The 27,349-nt window shown below is 55.2% G+C and overlaps 2 protein-coding genes across 11 annotated transcripts in view; one reads left to right on the forward strand and one right to left on the reverse strand.

Annotated features, from left to right (window-relative positions):
* CDHR2 (cadherin related family member 2) overlaps nt 1-83 on the reverse strand; it is a 35,811-nt gene extending 35,728 nt beyond the window's left edge. For both annotated transcript variants that reach the window (XM_046665435.1, XM_046665434.1), the window contains exon 1: nt 8-83. The gene's annotated coding sequence lies outside the window, so the exon portion shown is untranslated. The remainder of the gene's footprint in view (nt 1-7) is intronic.
* Nucleotides 84-5,229: 5,146 nt separating this feature from the next.
* On the forward strand, nt 5,230-21,962 carry RNF44 (ring finger protein 44). 9 transcript variants are annotated; one of them, XM_046666654.1, is made up of 12 exons: nt 5,808-5,932; nt 16,285-16,413; nt 16,498-16,649; nt 16,851-17,040; nt 17,436-17,603; nt 18,000-18,173; nt 18,280-18,441; nt 18,520-18,644; nt 18,903-18,990; nt 19,078-19,199; nt 19,327-19,426; nt 19,581-21,962. In XM_046666654.1, exons 3-12 carry the CDS (start codon nt 16,543-16,545, stop codon nt 19,641-19,643), a joined length of 1,299 nt encoding a protein of 432 aa, XP_046522610.1. In that variant the 5' UTR covers nt 5,808-5,932; nt 16,285-16,413; nt 16,498-16,542; the 3' UTR covers nt 19,644-21,962. The 9 variants fall into 9 exon arrangements, with proteins under 9 accessions (XP_046522612.1, XP_046522613.1, XP_046522607.1 ...); XM_046666650.1 differs by lacking the exons at nt 5,808-5,932; nt 16,285-16,413 and adding exons at nt 11,508-12,296; nt 12,593-12,820; XM_046666655.1 differs by lacking the exon at nt 5,808-5,932 and adding an exon at nt 11,511-12,296.
* Nucleotides 21,963-27,349: the final 5,387 nt, after the last annotated feature.

Consider the following 27,349-nt stretch of genomic DNA (forward strand, 5'->3'; position numbering starts at 1 on the left):
TCCCTACCTGTGCCCCACAGGGGCAGTGGAGGCGGCGGATGGGTCCTGGCGCCGGCCGAGGTGGGCACCATCTGGGGCCTGCAGCAGAGCCACTGGCAGACTTTGGCACCATCTCCGCCTACTCTGAGCAATCATTAACCCTGCCAGAGACCGCACCTCCCGGGATGGGGATGGTTCCTCAGCAGGTGCTGACCACAGCTGGGGAGGGGACAGAAGGGCAGGACCGAGGTGATGGGCCCAAGTGCTCCCAGGACTGGAGGCCCAGGCCACAGGAGAAAGGGCCTGAGAAAGCCTGAGCCCAGAGGACCTGGGGACCAGGCCCAGCCCGGGGCAGGCTGGAGGCGTGGAGGGGGTGACAGTCCACAGGCCCCTCCCTACCATGAGTCCTCCGTGACAGTGGACCTGTGGAGAAGGCGAGGGGGTTAGATCAGGGGAAGGAGCTAGTAAAATGTCATCACAATCAAACACGAGATTTTCCCCAGGGAGTAAGGTCGTCCTTGAGCTTGGATGCACACTCTCCCAGGTAGTGTTGCTGTCGCTCCTTCTGCTGAGGCCCTCGGAGGTACCTGCCTCCCTTAGGGCTTCACCCACCCCCAGGCTGGCTGTCAATACCAGTGCTGCGCCCATGGCCTCGCCGCAGGGTCCGAGTCCCCACTCCCTCCTCCAGCCACACATGCCAAACCATCCCTGTGTTGACACAGGAGAAAAAGGGCTTCAAGTTCTTCTGGCTGGGTGGCCTGGGGAAGTTACTGCCCATCTCTGAACCATGTTGACTGTGTCTGGACTATGAGACACAGAGTCCTGTGAGGGTGGACAGGGAGACACCCAGTCCAGGACAGACACTCAGTAAGGCCTGGAGCAGCCAAAAGAGATGACGAGATGCAAACACGCTCTCAGCTCCAAGGAGGTCCTGGGGGAGGATGTGCTGGTGCCTTCCAAGAGGAGTCAGAATTGGCATTTATTGAGCACCCACTGTGTGCTTGACATCATGGTCTCCCTCATGCCTGACATGGCCTGGGAGAGGAGGTACAGTTATAAACACGCTCACTCCAAAGAGAAGGAACCTGGGGCTCAGAGAGGGAGGGGACCCCGCACACCCTCCCCAGAGAGCAAACAGCCGAGCCAGGAACCAATTCTGACCACAGCGCCGAGCCCCTGCTCTCCGCCTCTGCTCTGACCACTGGAGCCAGCAGCTCTGAGTCATGGCTCTGGCCCCCAGAGGGCGTGCCCTGGCCTGCCCAGACCTTTGATCAGCATCTGGATGAGCCAGGTGTGAGCAGATGGTGCCCTGCCCATCTCAAAGGGCCCTGTCTGCCTGCCACAAGGCAGCCTGGGCAGCTCACTGGGCTCTGCTGTGATGAGCCAGGCCTAAGCAACAGGCCAGGCCCGGGGTCAGCCTCAGGGAGTGGCGGGCGGCCAGGCAGAAATTGGGGCTAAGAGGCCAGGATGCGGACTCAGATGACCTGGGTCATAACACCTTCCCCACCACTTACTAGCTGGGGGCCTTGGACAAGGTCGTTGCTCTCCCTGAGCCTCAGTGCCCTCCTTTGTAAAATGGGCACAACAGCAGAACCCAACTCATAGGTTTGTTATAACGACTAATGCAGTGAAGCGCTCAGCACAGGGCAGGCGAGAGAGCTGCGCACAGGAGGAAGCAATTCAGATACACACCAGTGTTCCTTCACAGCCACTGTCTTAGGTTTTTGGGTTTTAAAATTTTTGATCAGATAAGCTTCTCATTGCCTGTCTTTGCTGGCAACTTACTGTGTGCACCATTATGTGCTCAGAAATCGATCAAGTGGAAATCAAGTCCCCACTTGCTTCTGACCAGCTGGATGACTTCGGGCAAGTCACTCCTCTTGGACCTGCCACTTCATCTGCAACATAGAGACCTCCTCTCCCCCAGTGTACAGCTCCAGAGGTGACCTGGAGAGCCTGGGCTGAGGGGGGCTCTTTGCTGCGAATGTGTCCAACCCCTCCTCAACTTTCCAGTCACCCCCCTCTGTGCTGCACATGGCTTTGCAGAGTACAAGCTGCCTTTGTTGCTGTTTTACAGCGAGGGACGAGCCCAAGAACAGCCCCTTGGTGTCAGAGACCCACGGCCTCCCACCTTAGAAAGAAATTGGGGACCCATGAGACCAACTCCTCCCCACCCTCCAGACCCCTGAGCCCCTTCCCAGGGCACACATTCCCTCTAAAGGACCGGCTCAAGTGGCTGATCTACCATGGGTTGCACACCTCCAGTGATGGGGAGCTCACCTCCTCCCATGGCCTCCACTCCATGGCCCTAATTGTCTGTGTTTTTTTTTTAAAGATTTTATTTTTCCTTTTTCTCCCCAAAGCCCCCCAGTACATAGTTGTATATTCTTCGTTGTGGGTCCTTCTAGTTGTAGCATGTGGGACGCTGCCTCAGCGTGGTTTGAAGAGCAGTGCCATGTCCGTGCCCAGGATTCGAACCAACGAAACACTGGGCCGCCTGCAGCAGAGCGCACAGACTTAACCACTCGGCCACGGGGCCAGCCCCCCTAATTGTCTGTGTTTTATTGAGTTGAGTGCTGCCCCAGCCACTTCCACTGGGCCTGACTTCTGGGGGCACCAGACCCTGCTTGCTCTCTCTGCTCTGGGCTGGCTCCCCCAGAGTCTTCCCGTAGGTTCTTCCAACCACTCCCCACCACCACCATCACAGGCAGGCACTGCAGCCGGGCAGACCCGGGTTTACATTCCAGCTCTGTCCGTTCCTGGCTGTGTGACCTAAGGCCAGCCACTCTCCCTCTCTGAGCCTCAGCTTCCACATCAGGAAAATAGGGACAAGTAAAATAATCATGTGGCTGTTTTCTTTCAGTCGTTAGTGGACTTCTGAGATGGAACATAATGACTATGAGCCCTCTAGGAACGTCACCTGATGCCACACAACCCTCCTGGCCCCCTGCCACTTCTGTGTTCATTCAACAGACAGGAGCTGAATGCTCACTTTGTGCTGGGCTCTGTGCTTGGCTCTGGGCACTGGTAGGGGGTTGGGGGGCATCCCTGTCCCCACAGAGGGAGACGTGTGAGAGCAGAATAGGCCAGGCAAAGAGGAAGGAAAGGGAAGCCCAGGCAGAGAGAACAGTGTGTCCAAAGCCCCACTCTGGGAAGAGCCTGGCCCCTGGGGGAACTGAAAGACCAAGACAGCTGGAGCTCAGATGTCATTTGTTCAGAGGATTGGGTTTCAAAAACTATTGTACATTCATACAATGGAATACTACTCAGCAATAAAAAAGCACCCTCCATGTTCACTGCAGCATTATTCACAAAAGCCAAGACATGGAAACAGCAGGTGCATAGACAAGGAAAAGGCAGTGTACATATATACAATGGAATATTATTCAGCCATAAAAAAGATGAGATCCTTCCATTTGTGACAACAAGGATGGACCTGGAGGGCATCACGCTAAGTGAAATAAGCCAGATAGAGAAAGATAAATACTACATGATCTTACTTACATGCAGAATCTTAAAAAAAAAAGAAGTCAAATACATAGAAGCATTGTAAAATGGTGGTTGCCAGGGCCTAGGGGGTGGGAAATATGGTGGGATGTTGGTCAAAAGGTACAACTTTCTTTCTTTTTTAAAGATTGGCACCTGAGCTAACAACTGTTGCCAATCTTCTTTTTTTTTTTTTTCCTTCTTCTTCTCCCCAAAGGCCCCTAGTACATAGTTCTGTATTTTTAGTTGTGGGTCCTTCTAGTTGTGGCATGTGGGACACCACCTCAGCACGGCTTGATGAGTGGCTTGAGGTCCGTGCCCAGGATCCGAACCAGTGAAACCCTGGGCCGCCGAAGCAGGGCCTGCAAATTTAACCAGTCGGCCATGGGGCCGGCCACACAACTTTCAATTACAAGATGAATAGTTCTGGGGATCCAATGTAAAACAAGCTGACTAGAGTGAACAATACTGTATCGATCTTATTCTCAAAAGTTGCTATGAGAGTAGAGCTTTAACTTCTCACAGTAACAACAACAACAAAATGGTAATCATGTAGGTGCAGGACCTGCTGACTAACTTTATTGCGGTAAACATTCGGCAATATAGCCATATATGAAATCATCACATTGTACACCTTCAACTTACACAATGTTATATGTCAAAGATATCTTAATAAAGCTGGGGGGGTGGAAAGGACAGAGTGGTGATACAACAGGTTGGATTGCAAAAAAATGACGTGGGTGGGGTGTGGGGAGGGAGAAGGCAGCAGTTACACAGCCAGCCCTTCGCTGACACGACGTCTAAACTGGTGAAATGAATCTATAGTGACAGGAACCAGATCACCGCTACATCTGGAGGCCACTGACTTGGAGGAGGCAAGGGAGAACTTTCTGGAGTGATGAAAATGTTTTAGCTCTTCATCAGAGTTTTAGTTATACGGAGGTAAATTTGTGAAAAATTCACCAAGCTACACACGTGGGATTCTGGCATTTTACTGCACCTCTGTAACTTTACACCCTAAATTAGACCTGAATGTAGTTCTGACCACAACAGAAACCCTGCCTTTGTTAAAGGATGGACCAGAGCGACGCTGAAGGCCAGCTCCAGATGTCAGGCTCCAGCAGAAATCCTGGGCCCTGCCACTTCCTAGCAACATCCCTTCACCTCATTTTGCCTCCCATTTTCAATATATTCCCTCACTGGGCCCTTTGACTTTAAGGACTAACCAAGTTAATTCACGTTAAGCACTTAGAATATTGCTGGGCACATGGTAAGAACTCAACAAATGGAAGCTTTCAAAAAGAAGCGGGTGCGGCCTGGTGGCGCAGCGGTTAAGTGCGCAGGTTCTGCTTTGGTGGCCCGGGGCTCCCCGGTTGGGATTCTGCCTGCAGACATGGCACCGCTTGGCAAGCCATGCTGCGGCAGGCGTCCCACGTATAAAGTAGAGGAAGATGGGCACGGATGTTAGCTCAGGGCCAGTCTTCCTCAGCAAAAAGAGGAGGATTGGCAGCAGTTAGCTCACGGCTAATCTTCCTCAAAAAAAATAAATAAGCCGGCCTTGAAGCAGGGGCCTGACCAGCCTTCCGGAGAGGGGCCTACTGCTGGACTGAGAAACAGGAGCCTCTTGCGGCAGTCTCCGGGGAGGCGAAGTGTGCAGGGACTACAACTCCCGGCATGACCCATCCGGAGCGGGGCACGCTGGGAGTTGTAGTCCTCGCCGGCCCAATACACCCAAGGATGCGAGGCTGCGAGGCTGCCCTCTGGGACTGGGGATGCCCGGGAGGATCAGGCATCAACCATACTCTGTCTAAGCTGGCTCTAGCGATGGGCAAACGCGTCCTCTGGTCACTGTAGTCTCCCAACCTCCTGAAGGAGATATCGTTGCTCCCACTTCGCAGGCGAGGAAAGTAAGCCTCCGGGAATGGCCCAAAGAGGGGAACCAAGATCTGGTGACCCAGTCTTTGCTCTTTGTATATCGACCCCGGGCTGGGGGAGGGGACAAATTGTCCGGGAAGCAAAGTTTCTTTGAACGGCCACGGAGTCGTGTTACTTTCCCAATTTCACAGACGAAGAGACAGGCAGTCTCTTGTCCAAGGTCCCGCTGGCCGCGAGCCGGCGGCTGAGAGGCCAGGCCCCAGGCGCTTCGCCCTTGCACGCCCTTTGCCGCCGGAAGCTGCGTGGGCGTGGCCGAAGGACGCCCCGCCCCTTCCACCCTCCGCTCCCGCGCGCTTGGTGCCGTCCTGGTAGTTCCACGCGCTCCCGGGAGGGGGGGGTGAAGCTGCGCAGCCGACGTGGGCCCCGCGCGCGCGCGCCCGGGTGGTGAGGTCTGCGGACGGTTCCACTGCGCGGGGCTAGAGGGGGGGCCGCGGCAGGCGGCGCTCGGGCCGCAGCTGGACCGGGATCCCCGGCTGCAGCGGGAGCGACGCGCCGGCCGCCCGGTAGGGGTGGAGCCCCGCCGCGGCCCCAGGTAACGCTCGGCCCGGCCCTTGCGCCGGGCGCCCCCGGCGCGGGGCCAGCGAGGACGGAGCGATAGGGAGGGCCGCGGGCTCGCAGAGTAGCTCAGGGACTTCCAGCGAGGCCTCTGGCGGCGTCCGCAGGGCCGGAGCTCGCTGTCCCGGGCCCCGGAGCCAGAGACGCTCCGCTCATCTGTCCGCCCGCTAGGTCCCAGTGCCCCTTTTTGGGGAGCCCTTGGGAACTACATGTCCCACCGTGCCCTGCGTCCCGCGCATGCCCCAATCGCAACCCCCGCGGGTCCCGGCTTCAGCTGGGGCCCGGGCGTCCCGCACAGAGAGCAAAGAGGTGCCGCAGTTCTTTGGCCTCGTTGCGTCTGCCCCAAACATTTTACCAACGCTCCTTTTACCAGCCGCCGGGGAGCCAGAGCGTCCTGGGCCCTGCCCTGGAGCGGCTGTGGGTCCGGGAAACACAACTGCACCCCAGCGCCGTCGTTACTGCTTTCAGGATGTTAGAACGCCGGGGGGACGGGGGGGTCCAGAGAGGGTCTGTGTCGTGCCCAAGGTCACACAGCTTCCCTTGCCTGAGGGCCACTAAGCCCGAGTCGAGCTGGTGCCGGGGGGGTCAGGAAGGCGGTGTGGGTAGGGGGGGCGGTAGGAAGCTGGCCCTCGAAGTAGGAGAGAAACTCAAGATGGAGGGAAAACGGGGAATTCGGTTGGGCTCATCTCCCCGGGCCTGCTAGACGCCGCGCTCCTGCAGCCCTGGTTTTCATCTCTGGACGTCGTGGTGGCGGTACCTGTTCCCGCCCCTGCAGACCCTGGGGATTCCAGTGGTGAGAGCTGCAGGGCGGGAGGGAGTCAAAGGGAGCTCATCCCGACGCCACTCCCCCAGCACACACGCCTCGAAGTGCAGACCGAGACTCAGAAAGTCGGGCAGGTTCCGCCAAAGATGCACACACAGTGACAGCCACTGCTGACTCCCTGGGGTAGGTCTCTCACCATTTCCCACCTGGACCCACAGCCTCGCAAAGGTGGCGACTTCCTCAGGGTCACAGGCCTGGTAGGAGGCAGAGCCGGGGCCCAGCCCAGCAGGCTGGCGGCAGAGGCTCTATATTTAAGCGTCGGCGTGGTCCGCCCCTCAGTGGCCCATGGCAGTGCTCAGGAAAGGCCACTGTCGCCAGTGCCGCTCTCGTCGTCCTGATTTTACAGAGGAGAGACAGCCAGAGAGCTCAGAGGGAGTGAGTGCCACAGACCTGAGTCCCAGACCTGGGGCACCTGTACAGACACCCTGCCCTCCCCATCTGCACAACGCAGCTGCTGCTTTTTAGGGGAGCCAAAGCGTGGGGCTCAGATGTGAGGGCAGTGTGTTCAGGCCTGCCTTGAGCAGAGAGGACTTGGCAGGGGGCCTGTCAACCCCACCCTGGAGTGGGAGGCCTTGTGGTAGCTGGGAGGTCTGAGTCCTGAGCTGTCTTCACCAGGCTGTGCTGTGTGTCCCTGGGTGCTCCCTCAATCTCTCTCTTCTGCCTGGAAGGCTACTGGGCCCTGCCTTTTTGGAGGAGGGTTTGAGGGATCTTAGAAGAAAGGAGTGGGGTGCTTTCTGACCCCCAGAGGGAGAGTGGCAGCAGGGGTCCAGGCTCTTGGGTAGGTGGATGGAGCAGGGCAGGGCCGCAGCAGGAACAGATGACCCTGCCTTCTTCCTGCCCAAGCAGAATCCCTCCCACCTCCTGCAGAGGTGGCCTGGGGGTGGAAGCTGGAATGTAGCATCCAGCGCTTTGCATTTAGAGGGACAGGTTTCTCTGCCACTCAACACCCTGTGATCTGGAGCCACCCACTAGTCTCTGAGCCTCTGTCGTCTCTCTCCTCTTGCCCCTGGGACGTCTGTGCTTTGGATTATCGAGCAGCTCTTGGGGACCCTGTGCTGGCCTTTGCATTGCATGAACCGAACTTAATGTGAGGTTAGAATGTGATTGCAGGTTTGCCTGTGGATGGCGAGTGAGTCATATTCCCTCTCGCCTGAGTATCCTCATCAGTAAAATGGGGCAAACGTTCCTGCCCAGCTCTTAGGTCATTCGGTCTTAGGGAGACCAGTGAGAAGATGATCAGGTTGGGACTTGCCCAGACAATGCGGGAGACCCTAGAACCCCAATTTTTCCACAGAACTTCACAGCAGATGCCTGGGCAAGGGTAAGCCACCCCTCCCTGTGGTTTCTGGAACCCACTGGGCCACACTTCCGGGATCCGTGGCTTCCTGAGCCGCTGTGCTCCATAAGATGAAAGTAACAGAACCTGGCTCTGAGAGGGCAGGGGTGGGGGTGGAGGTGGGGTGGCCTGATGACAGTGAGGACGCAGGAGGTGTGCAGGCTATGTCCCCACATTGGGGTGTAAGGCCCGAGACTTTGGTGAGCCTGAGGGGATTCACAGGGAAGTCTGGATTTCTGCTTCTCTGGAAAATCTGGTAAAATTGAGCGTCTTTTGCACTTGCTCCAGAGTGATTCTGCACGTGCCCAGAAAGGTTTTTCAGGTCAGGGGGAGATGTTATTGGCCTCTGGTTCTGGGGGGATCCCTGAGGGGCTGTGGAGATGTGCTGAGGGCTTCCCAGGGGAGTAAACCAGAGGATGGTGCATGAGAGAAGACAGGGCGGGGGTTTCCTGGCGCTGTAGCATGAGGGGCGAGGGTCAGAGCCCTTCCTTGGGCATCCACCACCCAGTGTGCGCCAGGCCCTGTGGGGCAGGGGAGCCGGCCACAGAGAGACCTTCTGCTGTCAGGAGGCAGGGTGGTAACAGTCCTGCTTGTCCTGAGGAAGCCAGAGCAGTCAACTGCCAGAAGACAGGGCAGGGGGCTCGGGGAGGCAGCCTTTGGGCTCAGCCCCAATGGTTGAGCAGGGTTTTGCCAGAAGTGAGTAGGGAGTGTTGCGGATGTTTTAGGCAGAGAGAATGGTACAGTCAGAGGCTTGGTGGCTTCAATGTTCAGAACTGGATTGTGGCTGAAGAGTGGCTTTCTGAGAGTGGGGAGTAGTGAGGTACTGTTCTCTGTGGCCTCAGGCAAGTCACTTTGCCTCCTGGAGCCTCAGATCCTAACCTGTCAAATGAGCCTGGTTACCCACTGGTGTCTGCTTCCCAGTGAAGGCTGGACAGCAGTGCATTCAAAATGCTGAGTCCCTCAGGCCAGGAGGGGTTTATTGAGACATGAAGCAATTGTGACAGGGCTGTGAGCAAATGAAATGGCATGAAGTGAAGATCAGGGTGCATCTAGCCTTGTGTTCAGAGATGGGGGAGTTCAGTACAAGCTGGAGACTTCACAAACAGCTTCCTGTAAGAGGTGAGATGGGAGCAGAGCCTCAAACAGCAGAGAAGAGGAATGGATTGGTATAAAGGAAGAGAGAGGGCATCCCATGTGGGCAGTTGAGCTGAGCAAAGGCAGGAAGGTGGCAGGCAGGGAAGGCCAGAGGGAGCAGCACCATGACTGTGGGAGAGGGCCTGAGGAGAGGTGAGCCTGAGAAGTTTGGTGGGGGAAGCTTGTTAAGCACAGCCCCGAAGACCAGGCAGAAGGGAGCCATTGCAGGTTCTGTCCTTAGACAGGTTAGCATGGGGGTGATCTTAACAATGTAGGCACCTTCGAATGTGGGGAGGATTTTCTAATTGCTTTTACATAGTAGGAAAACTAAAAGGTTGGAAGGGATATAGGATATATAAGGAGAGGGTTAGAGAAACGCATCGCCAAGTACAGCCCTGTTTATTCTCAGGCACACGTCGTTTTAACTGTGATGGATAGAGTTTGGCATTCAGGTAACGTGTAGCACTGCATCATGAACCTGATCTCCTGTGCCTAGAGATCTGCAAACAACCCCTGACCACCATCTTCAGTCATTGTGTTGCTGGCTACACAGCCACCATGCAGTGTCAGATTGTTGCTGGTCTCAACAACACTCTGATAGCATGTCTGTCCTCAGACTTCCTTCTGGATTGGTTCCATTGGATACCTTTCCTGAAGGGGGGTTTTTGACTCTAAGGGAATGGAAGTTTTTATGGTGTAAAAGACTTAAAACATACTCTTTTACAGTAATTTTCTTTAGAATTTTCAGTAGGGGGGCTGGCCCGGTGGCACAGTGGTTAAGTGTACATGTTCCACTTCGGTGGCCCGGGGTTTACCGGTTCGCATCCTGGGTGTGGACATGGCACTGCTTGGCAAGCCATGCTGTGGCAGGCGTCCCATGTATACAGTAGAGGAAGATGGGCACGGATGTTAGCTCAGGGCCAGTCTTCCTCAGCAAAAAGAGGAGATTGGCACCAGTTGGCTCAGGGCTAATCTTCCTCAAAAAAAACACAAGAATTTTCAGTAGGTTATAGGGTATAGGGTTTTTTAAAAGGAGCAAATGTATAAAAGCATATACAATAAAAAAATCTATCCTTCTGGCCCAGTGTTCTCTTCCAGTTCTCCCTGAGGACAATTGTTAATCAGTTTCCTGTATATCCTTCCAGAAATATTTTATGTGGATATTGTATATATCCAATTTTTAAAAAAGTGATACATACTGTTGTATCTTGTTCAGCATCTTGCTTTCATTTTTTTAAATTTGGGATTATGTAATATTGCAAAGAAACGTAGAAAATGACACCCCCCAGTAGCCCACTACACAGACTTAACAAATGTTAGTTAACCTTTTGCGCTGGCATCTCATTTAGGACTGTCTTGGGGAAGCCCCATGTCAGTGCAGCTCCATACAGAAGAGTCCAGTTATTGACTATATGCATACACCATTCTTTATTTGGCCTGCTCCCAGCTTTTGGATATTTAGGGTATTATTGATTTTTTTTTTGCTTAAATTATCGATGTGGAGGTAATACCCCACTTTGTATAATGTCTGCCCAAGGAGGCATCAAGGCAAAGAGGAACGAAGCTCGGCTTTGGCTTGGGTTCAAATACCTGCTCAGCCAGACTTCCTAGCCGTGTGACCTGGGGTGAGTGACGCCCCTCTTGATCCTCTTTACCCATCTGTAAAATGGGCAGGCTGTAGGAATCCCTCCTTCTCATAGCTGCTGGGGGGAGTACAGTAGAAAACTAAAGACTTTATGGGGCGTAGTTCCCCAGTCCCCCGAGGCAGTGCTCTCTGCGGGACACCAAACTCCAAGGCCGGCCAGGCAACTGAGGCGGCGGGAGCGCCGGACTGCCGCAGCTCACGCTTCAAGCTGCTCCCCGCCCCTTTCCCTGGCCACGCTGGGGGCGGGGCGGTTAAGTGACTCTGTGACGTCACCCCGCGCAGCACCAATCCCCCTGCCAGGCAGGCGTTAACTCGTTTGCATGGGTTGCCCGCTATTGGTCCGTTGGGCAATCCAGGCCGTCCCAGCTTTTTAAAGCCGCCGCGTAGTATAAACAAGGAGATGCGGAGCGGCCAGGGCATGATGTCATCGCGGCGCTGTAGCTCCTGGGGCTGACGTCATCTCCGGGGAGGTTGCCGGCCCAGGCTGTTAGAGCCTGCCTAACCACTCGGGGCTTAAGAGGCCGCCCCTGCCGTGTCGAAGGTCAGCCCCATTGCACTTCAGTGTCCCAGGCTGCGCCCCGTCCTCGAGGAGGGGACCGAGACACAGTAAGTCCGAACTGCGGCTCTCCCAGCGGGACCCATTTTTCCGGCAGAGAAACTGAGCCTCCGAGGCGCGAGTCGTTCGCGAGCCTGCGTAGCAAGTTGGAGTTGCAGCCGATAGGTCTTGCCCACCCGGGGGGATCTCCCAACTTTTGGTCAGGCCTTGGGGCCCCGCCCCTTGCCTATTATGTCTGCGGTCACTTTAAGTGCGAAGGTGGGGGCGAGATGGAGGTTTAAAAAAAAATCTGCCTTCCAATATGGCGGCCCACTAATCACGTGTTTGCTCGTGGCGAGTGATTGGCTCTCGGGCCTCGGCGGGGCGGGGCTCTCGGTACGGGGCGGGGCTGCCGCGGGCAGCAGCCTGCTACTGTTTGCCGGAACCTCCCGGCGCGCCCCCGTGATCCCCCCCTCCCGCCCGACGCGCGACCCCGCCGCTTCGAATGTTGTGAATCAAATGTGGGGTTTGTTACATTCCGCCGCCGCCGCGGACAGTTCTTAAAGGGCCAGCCGCAGGCAGCTGCGCAAACCTAGCCGCGTCCTGCGCCGCCTCCCGCTCCCAGAGGGCCGGGGCCGAGAGAGGCTGACCGCGCGTGGGCCTCGCGAGGCAGACGCCGGCGGACGGACAACAAAGAGAGAGGGCCCCAGAAGGAGCGGGACTGCCCCCGGACTGGAGGGTAGGGAGGGAAGCACATTGTTCCGCAGGGCGGGGGCTCTTAAAGGGTCCAGGCAGCCTCGGCCGCCTGCCCAGCTTGGCCGTCCTAGATCGGGAACAAAGGAGTCAACGTGTGGCCAGGCGGCTGAAGGTGAGTCGAGGCCAGAGCCCCCAACTCCTGATTTCCGCATCCCTGGAACTCCTGGCCCCCTCCCCTGGGACTGGGGCTGTGATCTTAGAGCTGGTTCCGCAGGGGTTAATGGCGGGCGGTCCTGAGGGGGAACGGCGAGACCTCTAGAATCAGGGCCACCCTCGTCCCCCGCGCCCCCCAAGGCCAGGCCGAGTCTCCCTTCTCTGGAGGCTGAGCGCTGCGGTTGGAGAGGAAGGAGCCGCCCCCTCCCCCTGCTGCCGCCACTTCCTTTGTTGTTGCTTTTGTCTCACGCCAAGCACATGGTCCGGGAGCCTCGGCTCTTAAAGTCACAGCGCCCTGGCCCCTGCGCCGCAGTCCGGCCTCCTGCCCCCGGTATTCCTCCGAGCGCGGCACTAAGGAGTGAGAGCGAGACGTGGGAAGGCCCCTCTCCGGCTGATACCCGCACCTCGGCCCCCCATCCTCATTCCCCGGGAGGGGTGGCTGAGGAAGCTCCCCGGAGTCCCGCTGCCTGCGCCTGCCCCGCGGTGAGGAGGGGCCTGCCCCTCAGGGACACTGGACATTTTCACTAATGTGGCCAGTTGGTTTTTTTGCGTCTTGTCTTTTCGGGCTTGATTTGGGCGCCCTGGGAAGGAGAGGTTTCCACCCCCATTTTACAGTTGTGGCAACTGAGGCTCACGCGAAGAGATTTCCTTGACCAAGGTCACTTAGGGAGTCTGGGCTAGCCAAGGACTCCTATCTCTGAGCTCAGTGATCCAGCCCTCAGCTACCACCGGGCTCCACACGTCGGGGAGCTCTGCTTGCCCAGCAGGCAGTGCTGGGCCTAGCAGGCCTCTTGGGGGCGTGGGGGAGGGGGGCCGGGTAGCGGGGTGGTGAGGAAGTAGGGAGGTGGGCATCCTGCCTGAGTCTACTCATGCTCTCAGGGGCTGATTTTGCTTACCTGCAAAACAGCCCCTGCTCCTGCAGACAGCCCCCAGGCCTAAATGACATGGCAGGAGCACCCGACCAGGGTGGGGATAGCTGCTTGGGGCACTAGAAATAGGCATTTGGCTGCCTCCTGGGGGAGAGGGTGGATGTAAGGTGCGGTGCCTGCTCCCAGGCAAGATTGGGTTTAGGGGTGGGACCTTCAAGACCCATTTACACAGACCTCCTGGAGAACACAGCACAGAGAAGTGTGGAAAGCAGAGCTGTTAGGGGTGGCCACTTGGCCACCTTTGCTATGCTGTTTGACCTTGAGCAAGTTGCTAGCTTCAACTCTGGGCCTCACTTGCTTCTCTCCATAATAGGGCTAGGCACTGGTGCCTGAAAGAGAAAGCTCTCCCCAGTTCCTTTAGGACCTGGAATAGAGACTTGGGACGAGGCGCTTCTTGGGGCTGCTGATGTCCAGGGTTGGCAGGATCTGACCTAGGGAGCCAGCCAGGACCAGTTCTGTCCCTCTTTTGCTTTGTGGCCTAGAGCAAGTTACATCCTTTCTCTGGGTCTCTGTTTCCTCAACTGTGCAGGGGGTGTGTCCCCTCTATGCCACTTCTATTCCTAGTAGGACTTCAAGAACCAGGGTCCCTCCCTTGCCAGTTGCGGTATTCCCCTGCGAAGGCATATTTCCCAGCCGCCTCCTGCAGATCTTGAAGTGGCACCTGGGTTCTGCTTGGGAGGCGGGGATGGAGGTCAGGCTGTCTTCTCTAATAGTGACCAGGCGCATCTAGGCTTCACAGGTCTCTTCTGCAGTGGCCTTCCAGCAGACCTTGCAGTCCACTGGGAGGTGGGTATCGGGCTGTTCCCATTTTACAGATGAAGAAGCTGAGGCTTAGAGAGGCAAAGTGATGTGTCTAATTTTCAGCCAAGACTCTGGCCGCAAGTCGAGGTGTCATGTGTGAAAATGCAAGGGTTGACACTGTCAGCTTTGGCACCACTGTCACAGCTGGAGGCCTTTCTGTCTGCTGGTTTGGTTTCTCAGCTCTTTGCCACTTCTCTTTCCTGAGGAGTGGGTATCTTTGAAGGCATCTGGCTGCAGAGCAGATTCCCATGGGCTTGGGCCTCTGTGGGGTCTACACCCCTGAGTCTTGACACTGCCCAGACTTCAGCACGACAGCCTGGCACAGGAGGAGCAGTGGAGGCCTCTGCCCAGGTCATGTCCCAGTGCACTCATGGCTCTGGCTAACTGGCCTTGGACCTCACCTCAGTGTCCCTACTTCTGAGAGTTGCTGTGAAGGCTCATCAAGGTGGCACAGGGGAAGTATCGTAGTTGTTAATATTCCTCATGGGCAGCACTGTGGGCTCCCAGGACCTCTGAGGTCAGTTCGAGCAGAGGTTCCCAAGCCTGGCTGGCTGTGCTGTAGAAACTGCTGGGGATTTGGTAAAAATCCATGTGCCCTTGTTCACCAACCCTCCGAAGATTGCGCTCCAGAGAGTCTGAGTAGGCCAGGAGTTTCTTGTTTAGTTATTTGGGGGTTTCCTCTGAGTCTCTCTTGGCCCTTGTTTGCTGGGCTGGATTGTAGCAGGAATCAGAGAGGTTGTGTATGTACACACGTGTGTAAGGATGTGCACTTGGCCCACACCAGGGGTCACAAACCTAGTCACCTCTGGTGGGCAGGCGGGAGTGGGTGTGGGGTGGCCTGGAGAGGAAGCTCATGCTCCGGGTGAGGGGGGCCAAGCAGAAACAAGAGCCTAGTGGGACTAGATTCCTGCTGTCCCCCCTCCCCAGGAAAAGCCAGATTTTTACATAATCCTTCCACTTTTAATCACTGGCAGTAACCTCAGTGCTGTCAGACTGTGGCCTTGGACCTGTGTGATCGGCTCGCCAATGTGCATTTACCACATCAGGCCTCCTCGTGCTGGACACAAGCTGGTCACTGGGCCCTGCCCACCCCTCTGCCAACTGCGCGAGCCTAAGTCGCGTGGGAGAAGTGTGAATTCCAGCCCTTATACTTCCTGTGTGGCCTTGGCCGGCCGCCGTCCTCTGAGGTGGAGAAGAGACCCCTTGCAGGCTTGTAAAGCCCAGCACAGGGGAAACGTTCTTGCCGCCGTCGGCAGGAAGGAACAAGGTGGTAAGGAGACAGCACGCTGGCTCCCTGGCTGTGTCATCAGGAGGCCACACTTAAAGCTGGGTATGAAGGATGTGCAGGAGTTTCATCCGATGGACAAGGGCTGGAGGGGCTTCCCTGTGGCAGGAACAGCAAGGGCTGGTCCTGTTTGATGCACCCTTCAGCTGTGCAGGGCCTGACAAATTCCAGAGCTTTCCCTGCCAGAGCCTCGTCCCAACCTCTGGAGTTAAATGAATAGTCCCCCACCTGGAGCCCCAGCTCCCAGCCGAGGGAGGAGACCTGCTCCCCTCCCCCCATTTCCGTCCGCTCAGCTTCCTCCCTGAGGTTCTTGCTTCCCCTTTTTTCTCAGCAAGCCTCACCTCCCTCTTGGGGGCTGGGTTGGTTGTGTCTGTCAGTGGCCAGCTTCCTTCATCGCCTCCTATGAAGCCTTGGGCTGGACCCCACTCCCTGTCGATGCAGTGAGGGTGCACTGAGGGGCTTGTGGTCAGCCCACCTCCCAGCTTTGACACTTGGGCAAGTCTCTTCCTCTCTCTCAGCCTCAGTTTCCTCTTCTGTAAATCAGAACTACCAACACCTTCCTTGACGAGCAGGTGAAGTGGCACTTGGGTAGGCACTGTGGGGACAGGTTATGGAAGGAAGGAAAACTGACTTGCCTCGGACTAGGAGCCCCCAAGGGTAAGAACCGGGTCAGAACTTCTTGCCTGGCAGTAGTGGAAAGAGGGCTGGGCCCCAGGCCTGACTGGAGTCCCCCCCCAGGAACCCCAGCTGCCTGGAGGCCAAAGTTTAGACCCGCACCCAGGACAGGGTGCCCTGGGGATCCCACCCTGAGGGAGCCTCACCAGAGCCACGTGGCCCAGAACCATGTTGGCCAGCCCTGTGAACTCACCACAGCCCCCGGTGAACTCCATCCCACTTCGCAGAGCAGGAAACTGAGGCCTGGCTCCCTGCAGGCCAAGCCTGTCCCTGTCTGTCGGCCTTGGAGCCTGGTGCCGAGAAGAGGGCCACACCCAAAATGCACGCGGCACGTGGTGCCTGGGGGCGTGGTGGATGTCAGTGGCCCCTGGAATCGGACTGCAGAGGTTTGATTCTGTCTCCCTGATCCCTGAGAGGGCAAGTAACTGGACTTCTCTGTGCCTCACGTTCTTTGTCTGTTTGTCTCTTAGGGTTGTGAGCCCCGGCCCAGCCCCTCCACCCTTCTGCCACCCCTGATGCGACCATGGGCCCTGGCAGTGACTAGGTGGCCGCCCTCTGCCCCTGCGGGTCAGTGGCGATTCTCTGCAGGAGCCAGCAGCACCCCGGGCCAGCTCCGGGGAAGGTAGGAAGGAACCTCCCAGCCCTGCCTAGCGCAGAGGCCCCGGTGCGGGGCTGTCAGCTTGGGCTGGAGCACGGGCGGGGACTGGGCACAGGGCCCTGAGCTGTCTTCCTTCCCCAGCGGGTAGTGACCTTGGCTTCTCTCCATGCTCTGTGAGTGAGTGGCCCCCCTCAGTCCTACTGGGGCCTCCTCTCTGTGGTGCAGCCCCGGCCGCGAGGGCCCCCTGGCCGGCCCGCCTGCCCAGGATGAGCGCTTACCCTCCCAGCAGCCGCTGCCCCGGCCACCGCACCTCCCCGTAGAGGAGCGCCGCGCCTCGGCTCCTGCCGGCGGGAGCCCACGGATGCTGCACCCGGCCTCCCAGCAAAGCCCGTTCATGGTTGACCTCCACGAGCAGGTAGGCAGAGCAGCCCTGCCCAAGGCCACCTGCTGCGCCCTGCCTCAGGCAAGCCAGTCTGTGCTGGTCCCCGGTTCCACCAGGCTCAACCAAGCTCAACTCGGGGAGGCATTATTAGCCCTGTTTCACAGGTTAGGAAATGGAGGCCCAGAGAAGGGAGGGGCCTTCCCTGGGGCCCGCACAGTGGATGAGTGGTGGAGCCAGAAGCTCCTCCCAGGTTCCCGGAGGTTCTCTCTGCCCTCTGGGCCCTGGGGCCAGGGGACAGCCCGGTCTGCACCCAGGGAGGCCCCAGCTAGAGAAACGATGGGAGCTGGCCTGGCAGGACTCTCTCACCTGGGGGCAGCCTCGTGGCCAGACTTCCTTTCTACAGTTGTGAGGTCTCTGTCTGCCTACAGGTGCACCAGGGACCTGTCCCTCTGTCCTACACAGTCACCACAGTGACGACCCAAGGCTTCCCCTTGCCTACAAGCCAACACATCCCTGGCTGCAGTGCTCAGCAGCTCCCAGCATGCTCCGTGATGTTCAGTGGGCAGCACTACCCCCTCTGCTGCCTCCCACCCCCGGTGAGTGAGCGCCCCCGCTGCCTCCCTACCCCGGCACAGGCAGCAGCAGAAGCCCACCCAGCTTATGACACCCATCCAGGCTGTCAGCGTGCCATCCCAACTCCAGGCTGCACCCCTGCCCAGAAAAGCACATGTGCGTTCAGTGCATTCCGGTACAGTAAGAGCGTTTCAGGGCTCAGGGCCCTCCCTGCGCCCCAGTGCCTGCCTTATGGCTTAGAGTCGTAACTCTGGGACTTAAGAGCTTAGTGTCCTGCCTGGGTGGCCTAGGCCAGGGATAGGACGGTCCACTGGACTTCAGTGGGGACCTCCAGCTAGATGGAGTGGCCCTTGGCCCTCATCACGAGCATAGCCCAGCCCAGAGGAACATTCTCCAGCCCCTGCCCCCTCTCTCGGCAGCTGATCCAGGCGTGTACCATGCAGCAGCTCCCCGTGCCCTATCAGGCCTACCCTCACCTCATCTCCAGTGACCACTACGTCCTGCACCCCCCCCCACCAGCCCCACACCCCCAGCCCGCCCACGTGGCGCCTCTTGGGCAGTTTGTGTCGCTGCAGACCCAGCACCCGCGTATGGTGAGTCGGGGTGATGGGTCCGATGCTAGAGGGGATGACACGGAGGATGGGGGTGGGGGGCTTCCCTTGTCACTGACTCTGGCTGACCGGCTTCTGCCTCTTCCAGCCCCTGCAGCGGCTCGACAATGACGTGGACCTGCGGGGGGACCAGCACCCCCTGGGGAGCTTCACCTACTCCACCTCTGCCCCGGGCCCGGCCCTGTCCCCGTCCGTGCCTCTTCACTACCTGCCCCATGACCCACTGCACCAGGAGCTGTCCTTCGGCATGGTGAGTGCTGACCCTCAGGCTCTGGGGCAACCGGGAGACAGGCCCGCCTGCTGACCTGTACCCGGCCCCCTCTCGCAGCCGTATTCCCACATGATGCCGCGGAGACTGGGCACCCAGAGATACCGCCTGCAACAGCCGCTGCCCCCGCCACCCCCGCCGCCGCCCCCACCCCCGTATTACCCCAGCTTCCTGCCCTACTTCCTGTAAGTACTAGGCATCTGCCCCAAGCTGGGGCGCTGTGCCCTCCTGGGGCCTCGAGCCATCTGGCATCCCCACCAGACACACACTCACACTCCAGCTGGGCTCCCTGCCTTCCTGCCATGTCCTGGGACAAACTCGGGGTCTCCAGTATGAACGGTACAGGCTCTGGGCTTTGTTTCATGGAGGGAATCAGGGGAGCGGCTCTGTGCCCCCGTACCTACTCAGGTTGACCCTGGGCCCCCGTACCTGTCTCCCCCTAGCTCGATGCTGCCAATGTCACCAACAGCAGTGGGGCCCACCATCAGCCTGGATCTTGACGTGGATGACGTGGAGATGGAGAACTATGAGGTCCCGTGGAGCCCTGTTCTGGGAGGTGGGGCCTTGGGGGACCTGCGGCCTTGAGTGCTGCTGACCCTCCCTCCTGCCTGTGTCCAGGCCCTTCTGAACCTGGCGGAGCGGCTGGGAGACGCCAAGCCCCGAGGTCTCACCAAAGCGGACATCGAGCAGCTTCCGTCGTACCGCTTCAACCCAGACAGCCATCAGTCGGAGCAGACGCTGTGAGTGCTGGGCCCGATTCCTGCCCCTCCGTGTGCACAGATGGCCACGGGGGGCCCCTCTGAGGGGATCCGCTCTGCCATGAGCCTTCCCTCAGCATGGAGATGACGCTTTGTGCCCTCCTCCCAGGTGTGTCGTCTGCTTCAGCGACTTCGAGGCGCGGCAGCTGCTCCGAGTGCTCCCCTGCAACCACGAGTTCCACACCAAGTGTGTCGACAAGTGGTTGAAGGTAAAGCATCCCCGGCCACTCCATGTGGTGAGGGAGGGGGCAGGCCCGGAGGGCGTCCCTGCTTGTCCCTGTCAGCATCTAGGAGTCCTGGCTCCACTCGGGGCTGAGTCCTCACCAGGCGAGGGTGGAGCCTGATGTGCGGCTGTCCCCGCAGGCCAACCGGACGTGTCCCATTTGCCGGGCTGACGCCTCCGAGGTGCCCAGGGAGGCTGAGTGAGGCGCACCGCTGCCCAGGAGAGCCCTGCCTGAAGCTCTGGAAACTCGCGGGGACCCAGGGAGGACGGGGAGGGAGTGGCCCTGGCCTGCCCCGTCTCCTGCCTGCCTCTCCAGAGCTGGTGCCAGGCTCAGCCCCGAGAGAAGCCCCTGCAATAAGCCCCTGCGTTTGCCAAGCTCCAAAGACTCCTCTCCCAATCTGCCTGCCAGTCCACCCGCCACGGAGCCACCTGCGTGTCCCTGACTTGGTCTCCCTCCTGTTTGCCCATGGGTCTGTCTCCTTTCTTGCCCGTGCTGGGAGCCAGGGGTCCATTTCCCCAGTGCGGCTGGTGGAGATCTTTGGCCCCAGGATGGGCAAAGGGAGCACCATCCTGGGGTGGCCTGGTCTCTTGCACTGAAATGGTGTGCCCTCTGCCCAGGTGGCACTGACAGGCGCATGGACAGACGGTGGCATGAGGCCATTGCCTGAGCCCCAGGCCTGGGTCCTCCTGCCTTGACACCCCCCACACACAGACTCAGGCAGCCAGCCCCGCCCAGGCTGCTGTGAGTGGTGGGTCTGGCTCCCTAGGGGACCCTCACCCCAGGCACAACATTCCAGCCCCACCCCCAGGCTGGAGGGTGTCAGAGCCAGCCTCCTCAGCAGATGGGAGTCAGGCCCTGAGCTGGGGGGCATGCATCTTGAGGGCCTGGGCTACGTTTGGGAAAGCGACCTGTGTTCCTGTGGCTGCCCCTTCCTGGCAGTGACAGGGCCAGACCCACGCCCGATCTCCCCCTCTGTCTTTTTGCATGAATGTGAGGAACAGCAGTTTTTGTTTATTCATTTGGCCCAAAATCGCGTGTAGGATTTGGGGGTGTGGATTTTTAAACAATTTGTTTTCTTTTGGTTTAAATGGGGGGTATAGGGACCAACCAGGACCAAATGCCCAGGGGGCAGGGAATGGTCCGGTGGAGCCGCCTGGTCCGCATGCATGTGCACGGCTGGGGTGGGCCGGCGGCTGGTGGTCATGGGCGGGGTTGGGGTCTGTGCTCAGCTGATAACTGCCATGCACTGCACTGCACACGTCCCCAGAGCCTCCCGGGACCGGACGCTTTTCAGGGCATTTCTCCTCCAGCCAGGGCCCGGCTCCCACCTGCCTGGGTGAGTCTCCTCCAAGGGAGTCCTGGGGGGACAGGGACCAGGGCGGGCATGGACCCCACCTCCAGGGGCCTCCTCCCAGCCTGAGCCCTGCTCTCCGAGGTCAGGAGGAGCCCCCTTGTAGGGTCTGGCTGAGCTCCCACTCTCTCCCTCGTGGTCCCATTCCTTTCCTTCCTTACCCCCAGCTGGGGTTGCTGCCCTGAACGAACTGCGTGTGGGGCCGGCACATCCTAGCAGGTAGCCCCTGGCGCCTGCTGCCTCAGGGATGCTCCAACCACCCTCGTTCTCCCCTCAGCGCCCTGGCTCCTGCCTCCCCCGCCTGCCATGGGGCCCCATCAGCCTGGCCCCACCCCATGGAGAACCCAAAGTCTTACTGTATATAACTCCAGGTGACCTTTCTATATTTATAGCAGTGTTGAAACCCCACGTGTTTTACACAGAGAACTACCCTCTCCAACCCTCCTCCCTTCCCCACCCCAACAAAAGGTTTTCAAAACGCTCCCGGTTCCTGGGGCAGGCAGGGACAGGCTCGCGGGCTGTGTGTCGGCTGCGGTGATGATTCCAACGAGCAGCTATCCGGGGGGAAATACATTTAAAAAATAATTTAAAAAAAGATTTATGAAACAATTACTTAGAATGTTTGTGATTTGCCGACCTTGCTATAGATGCCATGTTACCAATGATTTCCTGTGGTGGGGGCTTGTCATTGTTTACTCTTCTTTGCCAACTTCTGGCCTAGGCATGACAGTGGGCACCATCCCCCAGCCCCGGCTGGGCCCAGCACCTGTGTTCTGTGTTAGAAAGGTTCTTTATATATATATACTTACATATATATATATAAATATATGTAATTTGGGGGCCCTGTTCCTTGCACATTTTACAGTTACCTCATTTTTCCCATGTATGTATTTGAGAAAATGCTAATATATAGAGAAAAAAATGGTTCTTAAAGCTTAAATGTGTGGTTTTTTCCATTCCATTGGATTCACATTGGTTTGTAGCATTTAACATAACTAGTATGTTTTATTATATATATGTGTATACTGATTGAAATTTTTAACAGATTTGTACTTTTTTTAAAATGAAAGTTGCTAGTTCTGCTTGACCAAGTAGTGCAATCATTATTTTTTTTAATATTGTTGCTGATTTCAGAGGGATATTCACTAATAAACGTATGATGTATACCAAGTATTGCCCAAGCTGCCTTTGGCCCGCTGTGTTCTTTTGGTGGGAAGCGGGGGATCCGTCTGAGAGTGAGCGGGGACCTGGGATGAGGTGGCAGAAAGGACTGTTCTCCACTTGGAGCCTGGGAATGAGTGCCTCCCGCTGGAGAGGCTCCGCCACACCACTTCTCCGATCACTCTTTCTGGGCCGTCTCCTTCACCCAACAATCAGGCAGGATTCTGTTGGCAAGTGACAGGACTCCCCCTAACTGGTTGGAGGCAAACGTCTCTTGTTGGTCTGTCATTTAAATTCTGGAGGTAGGTTCTGCTTCAGCATGACCGGATCGGGCTCAGGCATGTCATAAGGAACAAGGTCTCCCTTCATCTGATGATAACTTTTTTTTTTTTTTTTGAGGAAGATTAGCCCTGAGCTAACATCCACCCCGAATCCTCTTTTTGCTGAGGAAGATTGTCCCTGAGCTAACATCCATGCCCATCTTCTCTATTTCGTATGTGAGATGTTGCCACAGCATGGCATGATGAGCAGTGCATAGGTCCACACCCAGGGTCCAAACCGGTGAACCCCAGGCTGCCAAAGCGGACCACGCAAACTTAGCCGCTACACCGCTGGGCCGGCCCTGACAACTTTTTGTAGGAGCTCTTCCTATGTGGTGGTTTGTGGTGCCTCCAGCTCGGTTTCCTATAGTCTAGCGTCATATCTATGGGAAAACCACTTAACCCAGGAATTCTAAGCATTTCTGGGAGGAAGTCTTATTAGACCAACCTGGGTTATATGCCCATCCCTGAACCATTTGCTACCGTCAGGGAGCTACAACAGCATGATTGGCTCAGCCTGCATCACAGACCGCCCCCCCACAGGTCCCACTGACCAGAGGAACTTGAGTCCCTCATCCCCAGGCTCAGTGGGGATGAAAGGCCTGAGAGCCACAGAAGGGGCCAGACAGGCGATGCGGCTGCATTCCTCTCAGCCGGGTAGGTGCGCGGTGCTGCAGGGACATCAGCTGACTAGTTAGCAGCACAGTCTGGGGCAGGAGCAGTGAGCTGGAGTCGGGTCCTGGGACCTTGCGTCTGTCTGACGCCACTAGCTGTAGCCTGGGTCGGGGCACTTCTCTTTTGGCATTTGTATCATCTGCAAATTAGGGGATAGAACCATTGAATGATCCCATAAGTGTGTTTCAGAGAAAGTCTTGTGGGAGCATAATGGAGCTTGTGCAAAAAAAAGGGCTCTGCGGTAAGATAAATTTGGGAAATTCCACACTGAAGGTAATAGGAGCCTATACTGCAGAGCTTCTCCGAGCCTTGGCTAGGCTGATGTGTACTGTGAATCTCTAGGAATGGATACATACCGTGGGCAGCATTTGCTACATTTGGCTTGTTTGGTCACCTGTAGGGTTCAAGTTGCATTCCCTGGAGCACGCTGGGACATGGTGGACTAGACCAGTGGTAGCAACTGAGTTCCCAGGGCCCTAGCCTGAGAAAATTGTCAAATGCAGAAGTCTTTAAGCTTTTTTCAGTATTTCAAAAGGCCTAGGGGAAAGAAAAATCACATTATCATGGCAATTGATGCAAAAAAATTTGCCAAAATTTCACATTCATTTATGATAAAAACTCTCAGTAAGCCAGGAATAAAGGGTGACTTCCTCAACTTGATAAAGAGCATCTACAAAAACCCTACAGCTAACATCATACTTAATGGTATTAAAGACTCAATGCTTCCTCCCTGAGATCAGGACAAGGCGAGGATGACCACTCTCACCACTCCTATTCCACATTCGCTGGAAGTCCTCATTAACACAATAAGGCAAGAAAAAGGAAATAAATTAGGCATTGGAATGGAAAAGGAAGAAATAAAACTGTCCCTATTTGTAGACAATGTGATGAAAATTTATGTCGAAAATCCCAAGGAATATACAAAAAAAACAGAACTAAATGAGTTCATCAGGTCATGGGATACAAGATCAATATACAAAAATTGACTGTATTCCTATAAACTAGCAATGAACACAAGGAATTCAAAATTAAAAACACAAAGATACTATTTACAATCACTTAAAAGAGAAATGATACACATGTATTAATCTATTGAAACATGTTACGAGAATTGTATGTTGAAAACTGAAAAACGCTGATGAAAGAAATCAAAGACCTAACGTTAATGAAGAGACGTGTCATGTTCTTAGACTGACAGACCCGGCACTGTAAAGAAGTCATTTCTTCCCAAACTGATCTGTAGGTTTAATGCAATTCCTATAAAAATTCCAGCAAAGTTTTTTTGAGCTATAGACATGCTTATTTTAAAATTCATATGAAAAGGCAAAGAAACTAGAGTAGCTATGACAATTTTGAAAAACAAAACTAGAGTGAGAAAAATTGCTCTAATATTTTTTTTTAATTTATTTTTTTGCTGAGGAAGATTCTCCCTGAGCTAACATCTGTACCCATCTTCCTCTATTTGTATGTGGGTCACTGCCACAGCATGGCTGCCAATGAGTGGCATAGGTCCACACCCCAGAACTGAACCCAAGCCGCCAAAGTGGAACACACCAAACTTAACCACTAGGCCATGGGGCTGGCTCCCCTCGTTTCAAGACTTACTCTAGAGCTGCCTTAATCAAGACAATGTGGTATTGGCAGAAGGATAGACAACTAGATCAATGGGACAAAGAACCCAGAAAAAGACCCACATAAGTGCAGCCAACTGATTTTTGGCATTCAGTGAAGGATAGTCTTTTCAACAAATAAACTGGAGTATTTGGACATCTATAAGAAAAAAAAAGGAATCTTGACTTAAACCTCACTCTTTATACAAAAATGAACTCAAAATGGATCATAGATTTAAAGCTGAAACATAAAGCTAGAAAACTTTCAGAAGAAAACAAGTGAAAATCTTCACTAGGGCCTAGGGCTAGCTGAAGCGTTCTTAGACACGACGCCAAAACACAACCCATAAAGGGAAAAACTGACAAATTAGACTTCATCAAAAAATAATCTGCAAGTCACATATCTGACAAACAACCAGGATCTCAGATATATAAAAAACTGTCAAAACTCAACAAAAACAAACAATCCAATCAGAACAAAAGACTTCAACATGCATTTCGGCAAAAAGGATATTTCATACATCCAACACCATCAGCCATTAGGGAAATGCAAATTAAACTACAATAAGATTATTACACACCTATTAAAACATCTAACATAATAAACAGTGACAATATCAAATTCTGGCGAGGATGCACTGAAATCAGATCTCTCATACGTTGCTGTGGGAATGTTAAATAGCACAGCCACTCTGGAATATAGTTTGGCAGTTTCTTTTTTACCTTTTTAAGCATTGTTTAAAAATACTGATTTTGATACAGTCCACCATAAATAAGTCAGTGGAGGTCCCACTGCTATACGTGCATCTGTGAAGTCCGAGCCCTGAACCGTTCAACTGGTGAACGTGTGAACGACGTCCCAGCTCTTACCCCAGCCGGAGTGCACACCTTCCGTGTCGTTCCTGTCCACTGACTGCTTCCAAATCCAATGACCAAATAGTCCTTTATCCCCAAAGCAAGCTCAGAATGGTTGGCTCAGGCATTCCGGGATCCGCGCCCTCCTGAAGCCCAGGTGAACCTGAGTGGAACACAGCCCAGCGGGTCGGCTGCCCTTGAAGAGCTGCTCAGCCTCTGCGTGGCCTCTTCGCTCAGCTTCACGAGGCGATGGCCCGGCAGTTTCTTATAAAACCAAAGATATACTTATATATGACCCAGCAATTGTACTCCTAGGCATTTATTCCAGAAAAATGAAAACGTCCATACAAAACAAGTACACAAATGTTCATAACTGCTTTATTTCTAATAGTTCCAGACTGGGAACAACCCAAAGGTTCTTCAGTGAGTAAATGGTTCCACAGATTGTGGTACAGCCCGATGGTGGAATACTACTTATCAATAAAAAGGAATGAACTATTGATAAATACGACGACTTGTATGGCTCTCAGCAGAATTATGCTGAATGAGAAAAGCCAGTCAGCAAGGTGACATATAGTTCCATTTATACAACATTATCAAAACGACAACATTAGAGAGATGGAGAATAGATTAGTGGTTGCCAGGGGTTAGGGATGGGGAAGGGATGGTGGGGAGAGTGTGTGACCATAAAGGCTGGCAGAAGGAAGACCTTTGTGGTGGTGGAGCAGTTCTGGATCTTGATTATGGTGTGGTTGCACAAACACACACATGTGACGAAACTGACAGAACTACCCACAGACACACAAACGGGTGCATGTAAAAATGCCGAAATCTGTGGATTGTGCTGATGTCGATTTTCTGGTTTTGTACAAGATGTTAACATTGAGGGAAACTAAGGGTTCCTCTTGGTAACATTTTTGCAACTTTCTATAAATCAATATTTATTTCCAAATAAAAAGTAAAAAAAAAGGAGCCTGTGGGAAATTGGACGAGACCCGACCTTATGAATCAGATTAAGTCCTATCATCTTTGGGCTGCAGTTCTCTTTTTTTTTTTTTTTTGAGGAAGACTGGCCCTGAGCTAACATCCATGCCCACCTTCCTCTACTTTATATGTGGGACTCCTCCCACAGCATGACTCACCAAGCGGTGCCATGTCTGCACCCAGGATCTGAACTGGCGAACCCCGGGCCGCCGGAGCAGAGCGTGCACACTTAACCGCTGCGCCACCGGGCCAGCCACTGCAGTTCTGTTGTTTTAAGGTGCGGCTGTGGTGGGGGCAGGAGGTCGTTCCAGTTACCTCCTTCTTTTCAGAAGCTCTGCCTGCCAGCAGCTCACAGTGCTGGCCGGTGGGGGCCGTTCACTGAAGAATGAATGAACTGGTAGTAAGCAGTTTCTCTATTTTAGTAACACTTGGTATAATAGGCAACGTATTTCTGACGGGTACGCACCACAAGCTGTCCTCGGAGGGAGGCGGATGGAGCTCCAGGAGTGGATGCTTTCTCACCGCTTTTGGCCTCAGTATACTTTGCGCTCAGCCTGTAGACTGACAGAAAGAACTTTCAGAGTTCTCTAGAAGGGCAATTTAATCGCCACTGGGTCCTCAGGGCCTGGTCAGTTGTGGCATGTCATTTGTGCTAAACAAATTCATTCAACAAAATTGGCTGAGTGCTTCCATCCAAAGTCAGGCACTGTTCTAGGCACTGGGAAACTCCAGGGAATGAGACACTGTTCCTGCCTCCAGGAAGCCAGGATTCCAGAAGGAGAGCTAGACAATAGACAAGTAAACAATAATTTCAAACTATAACAAGGGACATGAAGAAGAATACAGGGGCAGAAGCATTCTGACACAGAGGTGGTCTCTCAGAAGAGGTAACATTGAGATTAGTGAGTCAGGAGAAAAGCATTCTAGAAAGGGGGAACAGAATATGCAAAGG

This window comes from Equus quagga, chromosome 7, assembly GCF_021613505.1.
Source record: "Equus quagga isolate Etosha38 chromosome 7, UCLA_HA_Equagga_1.0, whole genome shotgun sequence".
Taxonomy (NCBI): Eukaryota; Metazoa; Chordata; class Mammalia; order Perissodactyla; family Equidae; genus Equus; species Equus quagga.

What these genes read in the sequence shown, in the direction of transcription:
- RNF44 (XM_046666650.1), top strand. Translation starts at nt 12,596, where the DNA reads ATGGTCCGGGAGCCTCGGCTCTTAAAGTCACAGCGCCCTGGCCCCTGC. An exon ending in TCTGCTGCCTCCCACCCCCG is followed by an intron (nt 17,604 to 17,999) that starts GTGAGTGAGCGC and finishes CTCTCTCGGCAG; the next exon opens with CTGATCCAGGCGTGTACCAT. An exon ending in AGCTTCCTGCCCTACTTCCT is followed by an intron (nt 18,645 to 18,902) that starts GTAAGTACTAGG and finishes GTCTCCCCCTAG; the next exon opens with CTCGATGCTGCCAATGTCAC.